Source organism: Podarcis gaigeae, assembly GCF_964106915.1.
Source record: "Podarcis gaigeae genome assembly, chromosome: 8".
Classification (NCBI taxonomy): domain Eukaryota; kingdom Metazoa; phylum Chordata; class Lepidosauria; order Squamata; family Lacertidae; genus Podarcis; species Podarcis gaigeae.
The window spans coordinates 20,052,174-20,072,106 of NC_139684.1; the positions used below are offsets into that span (position 1 = coordinate 20,052,174).

A 19,933-nucleotide genomic window follows, 5' to 3' on the forward strand; every position below is an offset into this window, starting at 1 on the left:
TGAGATCAAGGAGCAGGTAAGATCATCTGCTGTCCATGCACAAGGTCCCAGGTTCAATCCCCAGCATTGCCAGACCAGATGGGGAGAAACTCCTGTCCGAAACCCTGGACAGCTGCTGCCAGTCAGTGCAGACAACACTGAACTACACTGACCAATTATCTGGTTCTGTATAAGGCAGCTTCCTACTTACTGAACTGTCAGTGGGCAGAGCCTCACACTCCACTAGCCTTTTGCTCAGTTGAAAACCAAGGCAACAATTAAAAAATTAATTGCCAGGCACAGGTTCTTCATACACAAACATACAAATGACTTCTGCAGACCGGGTTATAATCCATACACCTTAAAACGCAATGAAGAGAATCTCTGTCGCCTCAACAAATCACAAATCCAACTGGGTTGATTATGAGGGTTTGGAAAGAACTAATTTTGGATCACAGATGGAGACAGAATATTTTTTAGTATAAATATTCCTGTTTTAATACTAGCACAACTCCACAAGCCAGCAGCAGCCCCCTGCTTCATGTACATCTCACAATGCGTGAAAATATCCCTTCAGGTTCCTTTCCACCTCCTCGGGCGGCAAGAAGGCCTTCTTGTCCTCTCCTCTTGGCTAAAGAGGCTAAGGACTTGAACGTCTTTGGCTCGTAGATCGCCAGGTCGGCCAGCGTTTTCCGGTTCAGTTCCACTTGACACTGAAATATGGAAAAAAAGAAGAGAAGGGAAACTTAAGAGGCAACTCAAACTTTCTGGAAGTGGATAAAGTACGGCAGGAAGCTGTTGATACGGGTTTATACCGCAGTTCCTCCAAGGTGCTCAAGTTGACAATACATGTGTCAGGGATCGGTTTGCAGGGCAGCGGGGAGAGACAGGAATGTACAGAGCAGCTGCACTTTGTCAGGTTCTGGGGAAGGGAAGTTTGCAGGAGACACTGAAGACGAGAGAAAGGGGAGCCAAAAATTTGCTACCAGGGAAAGGAATGTGCAGCTTCCGTCGCATATTATTATTATTATTATTATTATTTTATTTATACCCCACCCATCTGGCTGAGTTTCCCCAGGGACTCTGGGCGGCTCCCAATCAAGTGTTAAAAACAGTACAGCGTTAAATATTAAAAACTTCCCTGAACAGGGCTGCCTTCAGATGTCTTTTAAAGATAGGATAGCTGCTTATTTCCTTCACATCTGAAGGGAGGGCGTTCCACAGGGCGGGTGCCACTACTGAGAAGGCCCTCTGTCTGGTTCCCTGTAACCTCACTTCTCGCAATGAGGGAACCGCCAGAAGGCCTTTGGCACTGGATCTCAGCATCCGACAGAACGATGGGGGTGGAGATGCTCCTTCAGGTATACAGGACCGAGGCCGTTTAGGGCTTTAAAGGTCAGCACCAACACTTTGAATTGTGCTCGGAAACGTACTGGGAGCCAATGCAGATCTCTCAGAACCGTAAGGAAAAAAGGTGGAGAGAGGGTTTTCTATGCTGGAGGAGAAATAGGAAGAAGGCACTTCCGGATTCTGCTAGCGATTGAGGCAGACATGGTTTTGAAACTTCTGCACTGTACATAAGTTTTGCGCTCAATAAAACCTGAAAAGACAGGCAGGAGTCCTGGCTGTTATCTTCGCAGGCATCCACACTCCCTTCTGACAACATGGTTCTATCCCTCTTACCCTCAACAACACCCCAGTGAGGTAGGCTGTGAACGGGGACTGGCTCAAGGTCGCCCAGAGAGCATTATGGCCGTGTGGAGGTTTGAACCCTGGTCTTCTGGGTCCTAGGCCAACACTCCAGCCATTATCCAGCACTCAGCCTAGCTGGAACCCGGTGTGAGCAGCCGAAAGAGCCTGAGGCAATGGTACAACATCGACTTTGTTGGCACAAGGTCCCAGAAAGCATTTTCCAGGTAAGGAAGGAAGAAGATCCCTGTCTGAAACCCTGGAGTGGTGCTGTCAGTCCGTGTAGACATTACTGACTTAGATGGGCCTATGATCTGACTCAATATAAGGCAGCTTCCTGTTTCCCAAAGTGTGGGAAACTAAAAAGCAGATTTTATTTTATTTTTTTAAAAAAGGTTGTGGGGAAACGAGAGAAGGAAACACACAGAACTTGCAGCTAGCAAATTAAACACAGCCTGTTACGGCCCAATAGATGCCTAGCAACTCATGCATTTAGGCACATCACCATTTTCATTTTTGCAGCTCTGGCTTGCTGTTTATCAAGCCCAGGGGTCAGCAAACTTTTTCAGCAAGGGGCCGGTCCACTGTCCCTCAGGCCTTTGTGGGGGGCCGGACTATATTTTGGAGGAAAAAATGAACGAATTCCTATGCCCCACAAATATCCCAGAGATGAATTTTAACTAAAAGCACACATTCTACTCATGTAAAAACACGCTGATTCCCGGAAAGTTTGTGGGCCGGATTTAGAAAGCGATTGGGCCAGATCCGGTCCCTGGGCCTTAATTTGCCTGCCCATGATCCAGCCCTTTGCTCAACTGTCATTCGTGTCTGGTGGGCTCATCAAGGGAGGTGGTGGTGGTCCAAAAGGGCTATTCCAGAAGCAGGCCGTATGCTAAGGAAGGGGTGAGGGAAAGCCACTTACCTGGGAGAGACTGCCACGGAAAACGTGATACTTCAGACCATGCTCAAGTGATGCTGCTTCGATCCTGGTTTGCCAAAGCTGAAAGCAGAAACGGGAACGCTCAGAGATACGTTTACTAAGGCAGCCATCTTTCTCTGGGCTGATCTAATGCGGATGTGGGGGGACTTTTTCCAGCCTGATGAGCTGCATACCCTTCTGGAAAACCATCCAGGGACCACATGCCAGTGGTGGGAGGGGCCAGAGCCAAAAAGGGGTAGGGCAGCGAAAGTAATTTTTACCTCCATTTGGCAGGCTACACACACACCTCCATCCATCCAATCAAACAAGAAACATTATCAGGGTTTAAGGACACATCCCAGTTGGCCAAAGCACTCAAGAAGGGTAAAAAGTAGGACCAGTGAGGGGCGTGGCCTGGAGAAAGGGGGTGTGGCTTGGGAAGCGTTCCGAGGGCCAGATAGAGGTACAGAGGGCCACATTTGGCACCCAGGGCTGGCCAGTCTTTTCAAAACACCTTTAATTAAGTAAAAAAGAAGCCTGTTCCGTCAAAGTATACATTTTGCATTTCTTTCAATAAATGCAATTATTATTCACTGAATTTATACACCGCCCTATACCCAGAGGTCTCAGGGCAGTTCACAGAAAAGATCAACATAAAAACCACAATACAAAATCAAAATAAAAACAACAACCCAATAACACCCCCCCAAAAGGAGCCACATTTTAAAAGGATGTCAATCAGATCAACCAAAGGTCTGGTTAAAAAGGAACGTCTTTGCCTGGCGCCTAAAAGTATATAATGAAGGCGCCAGGCAAACTTCCCTGGGGAGAGCATTCCACTGCAGAGAAGGCCCGTTTTTGTGTTGGCCCCCTCCACACCTCTCGAGGAGGCTGCTACTGATTTGGACTGGTAGGTGAGAAGGCCAGGAGGCCGACAGCAGGTGGCGCAAGAACCAAGGGCAGGCACAGACAGAGATGAGAATGGGGGGAGCCAACTCTTTCTGGTTTCATCTCCAGCCGCCCTGCTGAAATCTACAAAGGCAACACTGAGACAGAGGTGGATGAGACACAGGCCCATCTAGCCCAACGGTTGCCATTAATTTTATTCTGAATTGATTTTAGAATGTATTTTAATTAATTGTTTGTGATTTTATGTAAACTGTGCTATTTTTATTGTTGTTAGCCGCTCTGAGCCCAGCTTTGGCGGGGGAGGGTGGGGTATAAATTCCTCTTCTTCTTCTTCTTCTTCTTCTTCTTCTTCTTCTTCTTCTTCTTCTTCTTCATCGTTCTGCCCGGACACTGAGGTCCAGTGCCGAGGGCCTTCTGGCAGTTCCCTCGCTGCGAGAAGCCAAGTTACAGGGAACCAGGCAGAGGGCCTTCTCGGTAGTGGCGCCCGCCCTGTGGAACGCCCTCCCACCAGATGTCAAAGAGAAAAATAACTACCAAACTTTTAGGAGACATCTAAAGGCAGCCCTGTTTAGGGAAGCTTTTAATGTTTAATAGGTTATTGTATTTTAGTGTTTTGTTGGAAGCCACCCAGAGTGGCTGGGGAAATGCAGCCAGATGGGCGGGGTATAAATAATAAATTATTATTATTATTATTATTATTATTATTATTATTATCCTCTAGGTGGGTGGTGAGTAAGGAGGCAGGTAGGCAGAGGCTGCCGGAAGGCAAACCGAGACTGGTGGAGCAGCGCCACAAGCCGGTCTAATGGACCAGCCTCCAAGGAAGGACTGTGCTAGTTTCTCACCCACAGAGAGAGAGTGAATACAGCAAGCAAACCACCCCTTAATCGGGCCTGCGCAAATTTCGCAGTGTTACGGCAACGCGCAAACCTCACAAACGGAGCGGCGTTTCTAGCCGCCATCTTTACCATTCTCATGTCCTTCTTTTTCCGCTGTCTGGCCTTTGTGGCGTACATGAAAGCCCTGTGGACGGCACGGACGGCCAAGCTGTAGCAACGGTTCTTCCGCCCACGGAAATGCTGGAAAGGCAAAACACACAACACACTAAAAACAAAATACCCAAATGGTCTTCCAGAAAGTTATCTCCTCTCACCTTGCACTTCCTCGTTGCAGAACCCTGAATATTATGCAGTTCCCTGAGGTACAATTCCCAGCCCGCTTAACAAATTATATCCCCAGGATTCTTGGGGAGAAATAAGGAGCTCTGGGTGTCATGGCCGTCGCAGGACGCCAAATGTTTTGACGTATCCTAACAGGAGAGGCGATTTTGGTTGCCCTTTTAGGATTCGCCTACAGAATATTGTGGAGGGGGGCATTTTTCAACTTCCTTTTGGGGAAAGAAAACTAAAGGGTTGTAGCCAATGCTAGTCATACTCAGAGTAGACCCACTGATAGGAATGAACCTAAATCATGTCTGTCTATTAGCTGGTTTTAGTATTTAAATGGTGCTTCTACGTTGCTTTGGGTGACTTTTTTTGAGCAAGGTGACTAATAAATATAAAGCATAATAATATTAACTACAGTGGGTCTTCTTTGAGAAAGGACTAGAATTGGATACCGCCCATGTTTTATTATTTTTTAAAGAAAAAATGTCAAATTCAATGTCATCACAAACTGGATTAAAATAAATTACCTCCACCCAAAAGCCACCTTGGAAAAGGAAGTTTTAGCATGTGTTGCTAATCTCCTACTTCCTTTTTTTGAGCATCTCAGATCTTTTCAATAGAGAAGGGACTGGTGGAAGAAATATTGAGGACTCAAGAAGAATGACAACACCATGCAATGAGTGAAACAAATAGGCAAACACACGGAAGAATTAAAAAAAAAGATATTACTGTACAATGTCCTATATTATCTGGTGCTTCTTGCAAAGTGAATTAAGCAGATAAAAGAGAGGATTGCTTCCAATGCTAATAATAATAATAATAATAGATTATTGTTATTATTATTATTATTATTATTATTATTATTATTAATAATAATAATAATAATAATAATTTCAGCTCCTAAAACAGTCCTGCGTGGACGGCTCGGCTGAGAGGCAGTCACCGGCCCAAGGTCACCCCCCAGGGATCTTCCGACACTCCCGTTAATTTCGACGGGTCTACTTGGAGCAGGGCTTACTCGGAACACAGACCAGGAAGCAGGCCTACCCACCGCACAAGCTAGTAAATGAATGGATTCACGTGGGCAGCAAGGAAACAGGCTGCAAAAGGGCAAAGGAGCTGGGGAGGGCAATAGGGTGGGCTTTATGCGGGGGGGGGGAAGAAGAAGGGCAGCGATCCCCAGTTCTTACCCGTGCATGCTTCAGCACCTCCTGCTTCCGCCAAAAGCGATCGGTCAAACGGGCCCGGACCCAAAGGCTGGCCGTTAGAAAAACCATCCCAGCCCGCTTTCCCCCACCGTCTCCTCCTCCTCCTCGGATTTGCAAAGGAGGAGAAGCGAGGGCGGAAGCCACGCGGTGCAAACTGCAAGGCTTCCCTTCCGGGCTTGCAAACAGCGGCGATTCGCAACGCTGTGCAAAGGCAGATGCGAAGAGGCTGAAGGCAGGCGCGCGCCCCCTGCCTTCCGCTTCTCTTTGGGACTCCCTGTTATGGGGTGAGGTCGCGCGGGTCTCCGTCGAAATCAGAAGAACAAAAAACAAGGCGCATGCTACCTTTGGAGCACCAAAGAGCGCCCCCCTAATAGAGGAACGGTAGTTTTGTTAACGGTGCTGGGAACTGTAGCTCGCTGAAGCTGCTGTTCTCTGCGGGTTTTGTTGGCAGGGAAAGGAACGTGTTCTAAATGTATTGTGTTTTAGGCTGCCAAGAGTCTTGTAATACTATGCTTTCTCCCACCTCAGTCCTGGGAACTGTAGTTTACCCCTCCCAGAGCTACAGTTCCCAGCACCCTACGGTTTCTAGGATTCTTCGGGTGGGGGAAGAACCGTGCACTAAATGTATGGTATTTAGGGAGTCAAGCGTCTCATAATGCCATGCATTGCCCTACCTCAGTCCTGGGAACTGTGGTGGGATTGTCTGTTAGTTAATGAATTTGGGAAACAGATTGGTATAGAAATATCGGGAATTGTGGGTAGGAAGGTGGGGATATCTAAATTAATGGTTCTTAGTATGAGTAGCACCGAGTTAAAAACAAATGAGGAATGTAAATGGGTAAAATTAATGGTAACTGCAGCCAGACAGGTTATAGTGAGTAATTGGAAAAATGCAGAAGAGCTAGGGGTGAACCAATGGAGAGAAAAACTGAATAATATTATAATTTTAGAATATCTAACTGTGAAGATACACAGAATGGAAGGGTTTAAGGTCAGGGAGAAAGAGGAGTGGTTGGAGAAGGTATTGAATTATGTGGGTAGGTTTGAACAATTTGGGGCAATTAAAATGTTAAAACTTAAGTAAACCTTGTGGATGGAGGAGTGTTAATGTATATAAAATTGTACATATGGTTGGTTTGAATAGGTTATTATTATGTACACCCAATGTATCAGCTGTTGGGGGGGTTTCCACTGTTTGTGTTTTGGTTGTTGGTAAAAAATAAAAAATTTAATCCAGGTCATTGAGAAAAAGATTGTATGCAGCGCCAGTCCCAGCGCCAGTCCCACTCGGAATACTGTTTCACCAAAAACCTGATGTTGTCCAATTAACTGAAAAATGGATGGAGGGGTAAACTACAGTGCTGTAGTGGCTAAGTTATCAAACATAGTTCATATATAACCAATCTGTCCATTTCCATCCTCCATTTCCCATCTCCCCAATCTTAAATTCAGTCTTCCACATTCATGCAGCAATTTGCTATTTATTTATTTTAAAAATCCTCGTGAAAATCCGATAGCATTTTCATGCTAATTTCTCCCAATAAACAGAGTTTTGCTAAATTTCCCCTTACACAAATGTGTACGCTGGCTTCGCTAACACATTTTATTCACACACACACATATATATATAAATGCATGCTCTCTCGTAATGTCTGTCTTTTTGTAAACATTGCTCGGTTGGAGAACTGCATGGCAAAATTCAGAGAAGTGCAAATTCTGAAGGATGCCTGCACATTGTTCTGGAAACTGAATTTGGTAAGGTAAAGGTAAAGGGACCCCTGACCATTAGGTCCAGTCGTGGCCGACTCTGGGGTTGCGGTGCTCATCTCGCTTTATTGGCCGAGGGAGCTGGCATACAGCTTCTGGGTCATGTGGCCAGCATGACTAAGCCGCTTCTGGCGAACCAGAGCAGAGCACAGAAATGCTGTTTACCTTCCCGCCGGAGCAGTACCTATTTATCTACTTGCACTTTGACATGCTTTCGAACTGCTAGGTTGGCAGGAGCAGGGACCAAGTAACGGGAGCTCACTCCGTCACGGGGATTCGAACCGCTGACCTTCTGATTGGCAATTCCTAGGCTCTGTGGTTTAACCCACAGCACCACCCGTGTCCCTTGTGAATTTGGTAGGTTCCCCCTTAAATGCCAAGTGAATTCATTCTCTTCCCCAAACTCCACCAGGGAATCCCTTTGCTATCATCATAATCAGCACAAAAACCAGTTAGAGAATTTAACATATCTCCATAGGAAACTGCCATATACTGAGTCAGACCACAGGGTCCACACTGAGTGGCAGCAGCTCGCCAGGATTTCTGTTGGGGGTCTTTCCTAGAGCCCTATCTTTTGCCCAACCTGGCAAAACAATCACCAGGGCTATGGATGTGTGTAGCCTGAGGAAAGTGGGTGTGGTTGGTGAGGGGTGTGGCTTGAGGAGAGAGGGCGTGGTCTTGGGAGGGACCCAATGGCCAGTAAGAGAGACTTGGGGGCAGGCGTGCTGTGCTTCACTTCCAGAGATTGCCTGGAACTACACAAAGCTATTGCCTCTCCCTTACATTTCTTTATTTATTACAGGCTTCCTCAAACTCAGCCCTCCAGATATTTTTGAGACTACAATTCCCATCATCCCTGACCACTGGTCCTGCTAGCTAGGGATCATGGGAGTTGTAGGCCAAAAACATCTGGAGGACCGAGTTTGAGGAAGCCTGATTTATTACATTCACACTCTAGGAGGCCTAAACAATTCTCTTCCCATGTTATCCTTACAGCAACCCTGAGAGGTAGGTAAGGCTGATGGATGGGTGACTGGCCCAAGGTCACCCAGTGAGTTTCATGCCCTTGGGGGGATTTGAACCCTAGTCTCCCAGATTCCCAATACCTGAAGGAGCATCTCCACCCCCATCGTTCAGCCCAGACACTGAGGTCCAGCTCCGAGGGCCTTGTGGCGGTTCCCTCACTGCGAGAAGTGAGGTTACAGGGAACCAGGCAAAGGGCCTTCTTGGTAGTGGCGCCTGCCCTGTGGAACGCCCTCCCATCAGATGTCAAAGAAATAAACAACTACAGTGGTACCTTGGGTTACATATGCTTCAGGTTACATACGCTTCAGGTTACATACTCCGCTAACCCAGAAATAGTACCTCGGGGTTAAGAACTTTGCTTCAGGATGAGAACAGAAATCGTGCTCTGGTGGCGCGGCGGCAGCAGGAGGCCCCATTACCTAAATTGGTGCTTCAGGTTAAGAACAGTTTCAGAACGGACCTCCGGAACGAATTAAGTACTTAACCCGAGGTACCACTGTATTTGACTTTTAGAAGACATCTGAAGGAAGCCCTGTTTAGGGAAGTTTTTAATGTTTGATATTTTATCGTGTTTTTAATATTCTGTTGGGAGCCACCAAGAGTGGCTGGGAAAACCCAGCCAGATGGGTGGGGTATAAATAATAAATTATTATCATTACATTTTAACTGCTATACCCGACTGGCTCTCATACACCCACCCACCAGTACTGTACCGATGTTACAACTGAACCACTGTACATCAAACCATAAATAACAATACTAAAAAGACAAGCATTTAATAAGTGATCAGACCAGGCAGAGGGCTGAGTCAAGAAGCTATAGAGTTACAGGAGGGGGGAGACTGAGGTGGCCCAGGGTCCTCCAGGCTAGGGATGCCTCCAGGACTTGTCCTCTCTGAGACCAGCTCCTGTGCTGTCTCCTTCCACTGAGTCCTCCGGAAAAGGCTTGCCCCCTTTGCCAACAAGAGTTCCATCAAAGGGAAGTGCCCTTTCTCTGCAGCCAGGTGCAAGGGGGTTTTGCCCAGCCAGCCAGCGGCGTTGACGTCTGCCCCCACGTCCAGGAGGAAGCTGACGACGGCGATGTGGCCGCGGCTGGCAGCCCGGTGAAGTGGAGTCAGTTTGAGGTGGTCCCTCCCATCGATGCTCGCAGAACCTTCCCTGACCAGGGAGGAGACAACTGGCAGGTGACCCTCAGTCGCAGCTTTGTGGAGGGCAGTGCAGCCGTAGCGGTCAGTCAGGTTCACAGCTGCTTGACTCTGCAGCAGAAGCTTCACCATCTAGTGAAAGGGAGAGGAAAATACAGTGGTACCTCGGGTTACATACGCTTCAGGTTACATACGCTTCAGGTTACACACTCCACTAACCCAGAAATAGTGCTTCAGGTTAAGAACTTTGCTTCAGGATAAGAACAGAAATTGGGCTCTGGCGGCGCGGCAGCAGCAGGAGGCCATGTTAGCTAAAGTGGTGCTTCAGGTTAAGAACAGTTTCAGGTTAAGTACGGACCTCTGGAACGAATTAAGTACTTAACCTGAGGTACCACTGTACAGCAAACAGCGAGGGACTCCCGTAAGCCCCGGACACCACTTTATCCATAAGTTCTCTAATGTTTCGGGGGGCCCTGAGCTGCCATAACTGGCCTGCACGACAGAGGAGAGACTAAGGGGGAGGGCGTAGGAGGGAAGCAGACACAGACACAGGCAGAAGAAAAAGGCTGGAATGGACCTTCAGCTTCTGCCTACATCTCTGGAAGCAGCTCAAGTAGAAGCTGCAGGTCCATTCCAGCCTTTTTCTTCTGCCTACGTCTGTCTCTTCTCGTCACCTTTTTGCTCATTCTCTGGGCCAGGAAGATGAAGAAACCTTGATCTGCTTTGGTCAGTTGGGGTGAGCTCATTATCTGGTTAGATCATGAACATTGGCTGTATCTTTGTAAAGTCCTGGCAAAAAAAATTTGGTGTTTTGTGTTTCATTTTTTAAGTTTGTATTTTTAAAATTAAAGTTTAGTTGTTATTTCTTTTTCTGAAAAAACAATCAATAAGCAAATTTAAGTTTTAGCTTCTTTGATGAATAAAAAGAATGTTCTTTCTGATTGAGTATGAGTATGTACTCAATACATATTTGGCTTTTAAAAAAAAATCTCCCCCAAAGCCTAGATTAGCGAAATGCAAGCTTATAACTTTTCCACCATACTGTAGTGGCAAAACCGAAGTGCAGGATCCTTCCCTGATAGCCATGCTTCCTCACCGCCATGTCCCCTTCAAAGATTTTACAGCCTTAGAAGGGGACAAACTCTAGCTCTCATCAGCCCCAGCCAATGTAACCAGGGATCATGGGAGTTGTAGTCCACTAACATCTGGAGGGCATATTCCAATATTTGTGGAATATTGATTTATAACCAATTATTTTTGTGGGCTGACAAAGTGAAGAATAACTCTACCTGACATGTAATACAGTGGTACCTTGGTTCTTGAACTTAATCCGGGAGTCCATTTGACTCCTGAAAGGGTTTGAAAACCAAGGTGCGGCTTCCGATTGGCTGCAGGAGCTTCCTGCACTCAATCGGAAGCCGCAAAAGCCATGTTGAACGTTCAGCTTCCGAAAAGCGTTCGCAAACCGGAACACTCACTTCTGGGTTTGTGGCGTTCAGGAGCCGATTTGTTCAGGAGGCAAGCCATTCGAGTACCAAGGTACTACTGTAGTTATATAAAAGTCTAAGCAGAAATTGAAATATGTACTGAAGAATATGTAATGAAGAAGGGGGGAAATGAATGATAAAATGTTAAAATATTTGAAGTATTGCAATGGAATTCGAGGAAGTAGGTAACATTGAACAGCAAGTAAGGGAGGGAAGAGAAACATCATGGAAGCAGCGTAGCAAGTCAACTTTAAAATCTGTATTAAATTTGGATTAATTTGCTAAAATCTTTGAAAAGCAATAAGAACTCATTGGCTAACATCTGGAGAACACCACAGGCTCCCCCCCGTGGCTGTATAAAGACAAGAAACAAACAAACAAACAAATAATCTAACCTCATGATGGCCGTTGTTAGCAGCAATGGAGAGCGGTGTTCTCCCTAGGCCGTCCTGAACATTCACGCTGGCGCCTTTGGCAAGCAAGAACTTCAGAGCTTCCGTTTTTCTGCTCTCGGCTGCTACGTGCAGTGGTGTGACACTCCTTCCGCTTCCTAAATCCGGGCTGACGCCCTGCGATATTAGCAGGTCCAGAATATGCAACCGGTTGTTGGCCGTTGCCCAATGCAGGGCCGACCACTGGTGACGATCGAGGCCGGCCGGGTCCGTTCCGTTCTGCAAGAGGAGCTGTACCACCAGAGTGTGCCCGTTGGCAGCGGCAAAATGGAGCGGGGTGAGGCCTCCTTTGGTCGGCGCCTCCGCCGCTGCACCCCGGCGCAGGAGGAGCTCCGCCACTTGGCTGTGGCCGCTCCAAGCGGCACAGTGGAGAGGCATGTAGCCGGAAGCGTCGCTGGCATTGGCCAACGCTCCACGCTGGATGAGAAACTTCACCAATGCGGCACTACCATTCAAGGAGGCGGCGTGTAAAGGCGTCCAGCCATTCTCATCTCTGAAAGGGTGGTTTCCCATTACTTATTTGTTTTGTAAGATTTATATACTGCTTGGTTGTGAAACGGAACGGAACAGCAGCCTCGACGCAGTTTGCAAGGAGAATGAAACAAACTGTTGAAAACACTGAAAACAACTATAGTCAAACCTCGGTTGTCAAACGTACCGTATTTTTCGCTCTATAAGATGTACCAGACCACAAGACACACCTAGGTTTTGGAGGAGGAAAACAAGAAAAAAAAATATTCTGAATCTCAGAAGCCAAAACAGCAAGAGGGATCGCTGCGCAGTGAAAGGAGCAATCCCTCTTGCTGTTCTGGCTTCTGGGATAGCTGCGCAGTCTGCATACGCCCCATAAGACGCACACACATTACCCCTTACTTTTTAGGAGGGAAAAAGTGAGTCTTATAAAGCAAAAAATATGGTAATCCGTTCCGGAAGCCTATTCGGCTTCTGAAATGTTCGGCAACCGAGGCACGGCTTCCGATTGGCTGCAAGAGCTTCTTGGCTTCCGAAAAACGTTCAAAAATGGGAACACTTACTTCTGGGTTTGGGGCATTCGGGAGCTGAAACGTACGATAACGGAAGCGTTCAGGAACCAAGGTTTGACTGTATTTAGAACATTCAAAAATTGACACTAATGTTAAGCTTTAAGACCAGGTTAAAACACTCAGCCACATTCTATGTGAATAGGTTTCTCTAAGCTAAGACGTTTTTAAGCAGGTGAGGGAGCCTGCCTGGTGTCAATCATTTGACACTCCCCCTGCAGCCCTTGCACTGCCTTCTCAAAGTTGGGTAAGTGAGGCACTGGGCTTTGGAAAGGAGGCCTAAGGGATCTGACAGAGTCCTTGAGTCCTCCTGCCTTTTTCCCAAAGCCTGGTTAGCGCTTTCCTGGCTTTGGGAAGGAGGTAGGAGGGCTCTGGGACCCTGCCAGAGCCTTCTGCTTCCTTCCCAAAGCCAGTTCCTCACTTAGCCAATTTTGGGAAGGCTGCATGAAGGGGGTTTTTTTGGGTGGTGCTGGTGAATTAGGGTCTCACTCTCCCCCTCCCATGCAACAACACAGCCTGCAGCCTGCAGGTTTCATGTCAAATTACTGTTGCGGCCTCCTTGGTATGAGAAGTTCAGATCCTCCAATTGTCCCTATTTTCCTGGATTACAGCCAGTTGTCCTGGTTTCTGATTTGATCCTGGAATGTCTCATTTCCCCCCCCCCCTTTGGAAGTCCCTATTGACATTGGAGAGATGTTGGAGGGTATGGGGTTATGAGACCCCCCCCCGAGCCAAGGGAAGTTTTTAATTGTTTTTAAATGCTTCATGTTTAATCACATTTTTATATATGTTGGAAGCCGCCAACAGTGGCTGGGGAAACCCAGTCAGGTGAGCGGGATATAAATATAAATAAAAATAATATAAATATTCAGTGCTTTTTTCTGGAGGGGACGCAGGGGTACACATACCCCTAAAATTTTTCTGATTCTTTGTACTTTTGTCCATTTACTGTATTTATTTTTCCCGATTTGTACTATAGTGATCATTTTCTTTAGTCAGAATGAGAGTACCCCTAAACATTTTTTAGAAAAAAGCACAGACTATAAATATAAATAATATAGATATAGATACAGATATAGATATAATACAGTGACGAAATTAATTCATTCTGCGAGTTTTTTCGGTTTGTGAGTTTTTTCGTCTTGCGAAGCACGGATTCCCTGGGTATTAACGGTTTTAAGAAAAAGGAAACAAACTCGCAAGACGTTTTCGTCTTGCGAAGCAAGCCCATAGGAAAATTCGTCTTGCGAAGCAACTCAGAAAACGAAAAACTCTTTCGTTTTGCGAGTTTTTCGTCTTACGAGGCATTCGTCTTGCGAGGTACCACTGTACTATAGGACAGTGTCCCTATTTTCATCAGAGAAATGTCAGAGGGTATGGAAGTTGGACCTTCCTGTTCTTAACTAATAGCGTTGCTGACTCATAGGCAGCGCTACCGCAGGCCCAGTGCTTGCACTTCCTCCTGGACCCCAGAAAGGGCAGCAGAGGGCCCTCCCCTCTCACCTCACCTGCTCTCTGTGTCCGCCCCTTGCTTCAACAGCTGCTTGACCAGAGGTGTGTCCCCATTCCGGGCCGCCCGGTGCAGCTCCTTCCAGCTCGGTTTCACAGCAGTCGGGATCAGGTGATTCTCAGGGATAAATTGCTGGCTGTGCTCCCCAGTCAGGGTCCCCTCCTCAGCATCCTCCTCCTCGCTCAGCACCATCCATTTCCTTGCTGCCTTGGCCTCGACTCTGGTGCCTCTCGGGAGGAAGGACAAGAAACCCGTTAAGATGCTCTCAATCTTGACAATATATATTGGCCATAATATAGACATGGGAATGATTGTGGAATATGGATATAAAATTTACAGCGTGTTACAGTTTAAGAGCAAATTACAGTTGTACCGCTGGATGTGAATAGGATCCGTTCGGGAGCGCCGTTCACATCCTGAAGCGAACGCACCCTGTGTCTGTGCGTGCACAGGTCGCGATTCGCTGCTTCCGCGCATGCGCATGACGTCAATTTGAGTGTCTGCGCATGCGCGAGTGGCAAAACCAGGAAGTCACACGTTCCGTTACTTCCGGGTCGCCGCGGAGCGTAACTTGAAAACGCTCAACCTGAAGCATATTTAACCCGAGGTATGGACGCGGGTGGCGCTGTGGGTAAACCACAGAGCCTAGGGCTTGCCGATCAGAAGGTTGGCGGTTTGAATCCCCGTGACAGGGTGAGCTCCCATTGCTCGGTCCCTGCTCCTGCCAACCTAGCAGTTCAAAAGCACGTCAAAGTGCAAGTAGATAAATAGGTACCTCGGGTTACATAGGCTTCAGGTTACATACGCTTCAGGTTACAGATTTCACTAACCCAGAAATAGTACCTCGGGTTAAGAACTTTGCTTCAAGATGACAACAGAAATCTTGCTCTGGTGGCGCGGCGGCAGCAGGAGGCCCCATTAGCTAAAGTGGTGCTTCAGGTTAAGAACGGACCTCCGGAACAAATTAAGTACTTAACCCGAGGCACCACTGTAAATAGGTACTGCTCCGGCAGGAAGGTAAATGGTGTTTCCGTGCACTGCTCTGGTTTGCCATGACCCAGAAGCTGTATGCCGGCTCCCTCGGCCAATAAAGCAAGATGAGCGCCGCAACCCCAGAGTCGGCCATGACTGGACCTAATGGTCAGGGGTCCCTTTACCTTTACCTTTATGACTGTATATGAAAATGATGTATCGATGGGATCTAACACCAAGTAAATTGGCAAAAACGTGTCAATATAAATCAAGTAAGTTTTGGAAATGTAAAGAGAAAGAAGGTTCTTTTTATCATATGTTGTAGGAAGGTTAAAGCTTATTGGGATATGATATATAATTGTCAGGGAACTGCCATCGGAGCTAGAGGCGGAGGGAAGGCTCCAGAGGGATGCTGGAGAGGGTCCCAGTAGGGAGAGAGGCAACCCATCTGCTGGGGAAGGAAATCAGCGTAACACCAGTGGAGAAGGGGGGCAGATGGGGGAATCGGAAAGGAGGCTCCAGGACTCTTCACCGGAGACCAGCAGGGAGAGCACGGGTCCTCCGCTGCCCACACCCTCCCTGCGCAGAAGACTTCCGCGCAGGGAGAGTAGGAGGAGACTTGGCGTCAAAGAACTTCTTTGCTGGAAGAAGTTCAAGAAACGCCCACTGACGGATTCTGCCAGCGACTGAGACAGCCACGAAGTGAAGGGCTGTCCAGACAGAAAGGGTTCAACCAGGTAACCTAGCCAGGAGTGGCGGCAACTTACGCACGAGCAACCCCTACAACCATTACAATAATGAATTGAAAAGGATGTTTAAAACAACGTTGGTAAAAATAAAACGCCAGAAGCTTTTCTTTTGGGAATTATAGGGATAGACCTAAACTGTATATAAACTTATTCATGTATGCGACTACAGCGGCAAGAATGTTGCTCGGCCAAAAATGGAAAGATGCAGAAGTACCAGCAAAGGGAGAATGGATACAAAAGCTTATGGAATATGCAGAAATGGCGAAACTTACCGGAAGAATAAGAAATAAGAACAAACTTTTTATAAAAGAATGGAAATGGTTTATTGAATATTTACAGATAAATTGTAAACAGATAAGAAAATTGGCAGGATTATTGCAATAACCTGCATTTTTATATGAGTATATATTTAGAGTGCATGAATAAATGAGAAAATTAAGAAGATATTAAAAATAAATTTAAGGAACTGCAGAAAGAGGGGGGAAGGAAGTCAGATTTTGAAGTGTCAAAATGATTGTAAAATCGGTGAAATGTATAAACCTGAAAAGTATAAATATATATATTTTTTAAAAAGATGCTCTCATTATTTCTGGGAGGGCTGTGGAAATGTCAGCCGTTGGTGGGGCTGAAACTAGGCGTTCAGGTGCCGACAAACTTTCCAATTTGCACTTGAGCAATTGGTTGCCAGAGCAAAGTGACCAGGAAGGGCCAGGAAGGATCCTATTGACTCTGTTAACGGAGAAATGCGAGGGCTCCCTTGGACAAAAAAACAAGGACACCAGCCAGGAATAACAGAGCAAAACAGCAGCCAGTAGGCTTGGTCTTTATTGAAGACTGTCGCGACAGGACTCCCACCTGCCACCAGGTGAAACAAAATGGAATCCCCAAACAAAAGAGCCCCCAAACTTTTATTAGTTACTAAACTACACCCCTAGAACTACATCATGACTACATCATTGACACATCACAGAAAGGAGGGGTTGAGGGAGGAGTTGTGGAGGTAACCTGAGTGTCTTGTCACCTGGCTGGTTCCTCCTTTCCCCCTCCCCATGAGTCACTTCCAGGAGACAAAGGGGAGTTGGCAGTTTCCTTCCCCCAGAGGGAAGATCTGATCACTGTCCTTTGTTCCAGTCCATGTTGAATCCACTCCTATATGCAAGTCCTTTGTGACCTTGATGGTCTTCTGTCTGGGACCATCAAGGTTGTCATGCCAACTGGGTAGGGCTCCTGTGTATGTGCTGGTATGGTTAAGGGCCGTCCTGTATCAAACCATCCCCCTTTGATAGTCTTTCCTTCATGGCATAAAATAAAAGTGAACCGGTGTAAATCTGATGTATGGTTGATTTACTATGAATTTATAACAGAAACGTCGCGTATGTTGTGTGTGTGTGTGTGTGTGTGTGTTGTGTTTGTACAAACTGAATGATGGGGGGGGTCCTGCAACAACTCCCCCTGTGTAGCTTAGTCTCTGGCTGAATTGGTAGCCCTAATACAGGAGGGTGGCCCTCCAGGATTCTTTTTCTGGCCCCTGGAACTCTCCTCAAGCCACACCCCTTTCCCAAGGCCACACCCCTCCCTGCCCCTGCTTTGCATCCTCCTAGCTAGGATGTGTCCTTGAGCGCTGATAGTTATTCTTGCTTGTCTGCGGGACAGAGAGCGGTGGTGAGTGAGTGCGTGCAGGTATTACTGTAAACAAAATCTGCCCTTTTCCCCTTATGGGGTATCCAAGAGCCCATCTAGAGTCCTTACGTAGGTTCCCTATGGGTAGGAGAAAATAACAGAGGCCAAGCAGAGAATATTAAGAAGCAAAGCAGCTAGTAAGCTTGATCTTTATCGATCTGTTGTAACAGGGTGCTCCCCTCACACGCAGGAGAAGGAGGAGGAACCCAGAACAATGGCGCGCAAGGCCTTATATAGACTTTTGAAATTGCTACCCTGTAGATCAAGACCACCCCCAGAAACATCATACATACATTACAGAAGGGGTGTAACCTAAGACACCCCCCAGATACATCATACATACATCACAGAAAAGGCGGTCTACAACAGAAATTTGAATGTTGTTTTTCCTGTCTACCAGGTTATCTGATTCTGCCAGGTTATCTGATTTCCTGATAGTCTGTCACCCATTAAAATGCTGATTACTCAATTCCTGAGGCAACGGGAAGGCTCCCTGACCCCCCTCCCTCCTTGCAGGGAAAACATTTGGTCAGTTTGGGAATCAAAATGGTTTCAGGTCGGTCTTCCTGTACTGATCTATGTACGTGCTTGGTTGGTACACTTACAAACATTACCATATAGCTAAGACCTCAAAATTACTATCACAGTATTAGCCTCTTGTAGATGGGCAAAATTTACACCCATTGCTCCACCCACTTCTGCCTTTGGCCCCGCCCCATGCCTAGCGTGTGACCTTCTGATATCCCAGGGCATCATACTGGATCTAGAAAGTGAGTTGGGGGGGGTATCATGTTTCTGCACATAGCAGCCAAGAGTGGAGGAACTGAAACTCCCTTTTGAGAACATTTAACACTTAATGGAGAGAGCGAGAGAGAAATATATTTTTCTTACCAGTCATTTCTCTTCCACGGCCGACTGGCGCTCTTTTATTTATTCTGAGGTTGCTCCCGAACAAAACGTGGGCGGTTCCCTTATCCCGTGGGTTCTGAGTGCGAAGAGGCGCGCACGGCTGTTAGCTCCCCAACACTCGGCTGTCCTCATGCCCCAAGGTCGTCTCTCCTGCTTCTTGGAGGGTCCTCAGAGCAGCAACTCTCAGATTTGTTTGTGCAAGCAAAGCTTTGATTGAACACACAAATGGACCATTCCTATGTAAAGGAAACCGGCTACCAGACCATATTTTAACCCCGAAAGCCTTTGCCCCCCATTAATATCCAGCCCGTTCAGAAGCAGAGCCAGCCAGCCAGCTCCCTTCGCCTCCTTGTTTTGTTACGATCCGTGCATTCTGGAGTGTACCAAGAGCTGTTTATTTAATGACTAAATGGATTCTAAGAAGAGGGAGGGGTGGCTGACCGCTAATGGTTAATAGGATATTGGCCTGACAGACTTCTTGGCTCCCTGCCTAGGGCACATTTGTGAGCTCTTCCAAGTCGAAGTTCTGAAACTGTAGATCGGGGGGGGGGCGGACCTTTTTCACATGGAGGCCCATTAAAAAAAACCACAAAAAACCTTCTCCCCATAACTGTGTGAACATCCAGTGTAGCGGGATATTGGACTGTTCAGGACAGTTAAAAGAAGGTACTTCTTCAGGTAAAGGTCAAAGGACCCCTGGATGGTTAAGTCCAGTCAAAGGCGACTATGGGGCTGCACCGCTCATCTTGCTTTCAGGCTGAGGGAGCCAACGTTTGTACACAGACAGTTTCCGGGTCATGAGGCCAGCATGACTAAATTGCTTCTGGTGCAACAGAACACTGTGACGGAAACCAGAGTGCACAGAAACACCGTTTACCTTCCCGCCGCAGTGGTACCTATTTATCTACTTGCACTAGCATGCTTTCGATCTGCTAGGTTGGCAGGAGCTGGGACAGATAACAGGAGCTCACCCCGTCGCGGGGATTCAAACAGCCGACCTTCTGATCGGCAGGCCCAAGAGGCTCAGTGGTTTAGACCACAGCGTCACCCACGTTCCACTTCTTCATGTAGCGCCCAGTTAAACTACGGAACTCGGTTCCACAGGAGGCAGTGGAAGCCACTAAGCTATATGGCTCTAAAGGAGGACTGGACAAATTCATGGAGGGCTGAGCTAACGAAGACTAATAACCATGATGGTTATGCTCTACCTCTGTGATCAAAGGCAGTAATTGATTTTGAATGGGCTCTTCTTACGTTCTTGACTGTAACCGAAACCAGAAAAGACAGAGGTGTTATGTATACTGAGTTCTCGTGCCCAGGAGGTGGG

General features: G+C 47.0%; 2 protein-coding genes across 2 annotated transcripts; both read right to left on the reverse strand.

Annotated features, from left to right (window-relative positions):
• Nucleotides 1–451: 451 nt before the first annotated feature.
• Nucleotides 452–6,093, reverse strand: MRPL20 (mitochondrial ribosomal protein L20). The gene is made up of 4 exons (XM_083752896.1): nucleotides 5,853–6,093; nucleotides 4,465–4,575; nucleotides 2,591–2,668; nucleotides 452–692 (listed from the first exon to the last, which is right to left on the reverse strand). The coding sequence occupies exons 1-4, from the start codon at nucleotides 5,937–5,939 to the stop codon at nucleotides 519–521; spliced, it is 450 nt and encodes a 149-aa protein (XP_083609022.1). The 5' UTR covers nucleotides 5,940–6,093; the 3' UTR covers nucleotides 452–518.
• Nucleotides 6,094–9,423: 3,330 nt separating this feature from the next.
• ANKRD65 (ankyrin repeat domain 65) lies at nucleotides 9,424–18,999 on the reverse strand. The gene is made up of 4 exons (XM_083752721.1): nucleotides 18,589–18,999; nucleotides 14,295–14,523; nucleotides 11,690–12,239; nucleotides 9,424–9,939 (listed from the first exon to the last, which is right to left on the reverse strand). Exons 1-4 carry the CDS (start codon nucleotides 18,593–18,595, stop codon nucleotides 9,472–9,474), a joined length of 1,254 nt encoding a protein of 417 aa, XP_083608847.1. The 5' UTR covers nucleotides 18,596–18,999; the 3' UTR covers nucleotides 9,424–9,471.
• Between the last annotated feature and the right edge of the window lie 934 nt (nucleotides 19,000–19,933).

Excerpts from the sequence above, each read along its gene's own strand:
- MRPL20 (XM_083752896.1), bottom strand. The coding sequence starts at position 5,939 with ATGGTTTTTCTAACGGCCAGCCTTTGGGTCCGGGCCCGTTTGACCGAT. Across the intron at positions 4,576-5,852 it reads AGGTGCTGAAGCATGCACGG|CATTTCCGTGGGCGGAAGAA; the intron begins GTAAGAACTGGG and ends TTGCCTTTCCAG. Across the intron at positions 693-2,590 it reads TCCGTGGCAGTCTCTCCCAG|TGTCAAGTGGAACTGAACCG; the intron begins GTAAGTGGCTTT and ends TCCATATTTCAG.
- ANKRD65 (XM_083752721.1), bottom strand. Across the intron at positions 12,240-14,294 it reads GGGGCGGACACAGAGAGCAG|AGATGAGAATGGCTGGACGC; the intron begins GTGAGGTGAGAG and ends CCACCCTTTCAG. Across the intron at positions 9,940-11,689 it reads CTAACAACGGCCATCATGAG|ATGGTGAAGCTTCTGCTGCA; the intron begins GTTAGATTATTT and ends CCCTTTCACTAG.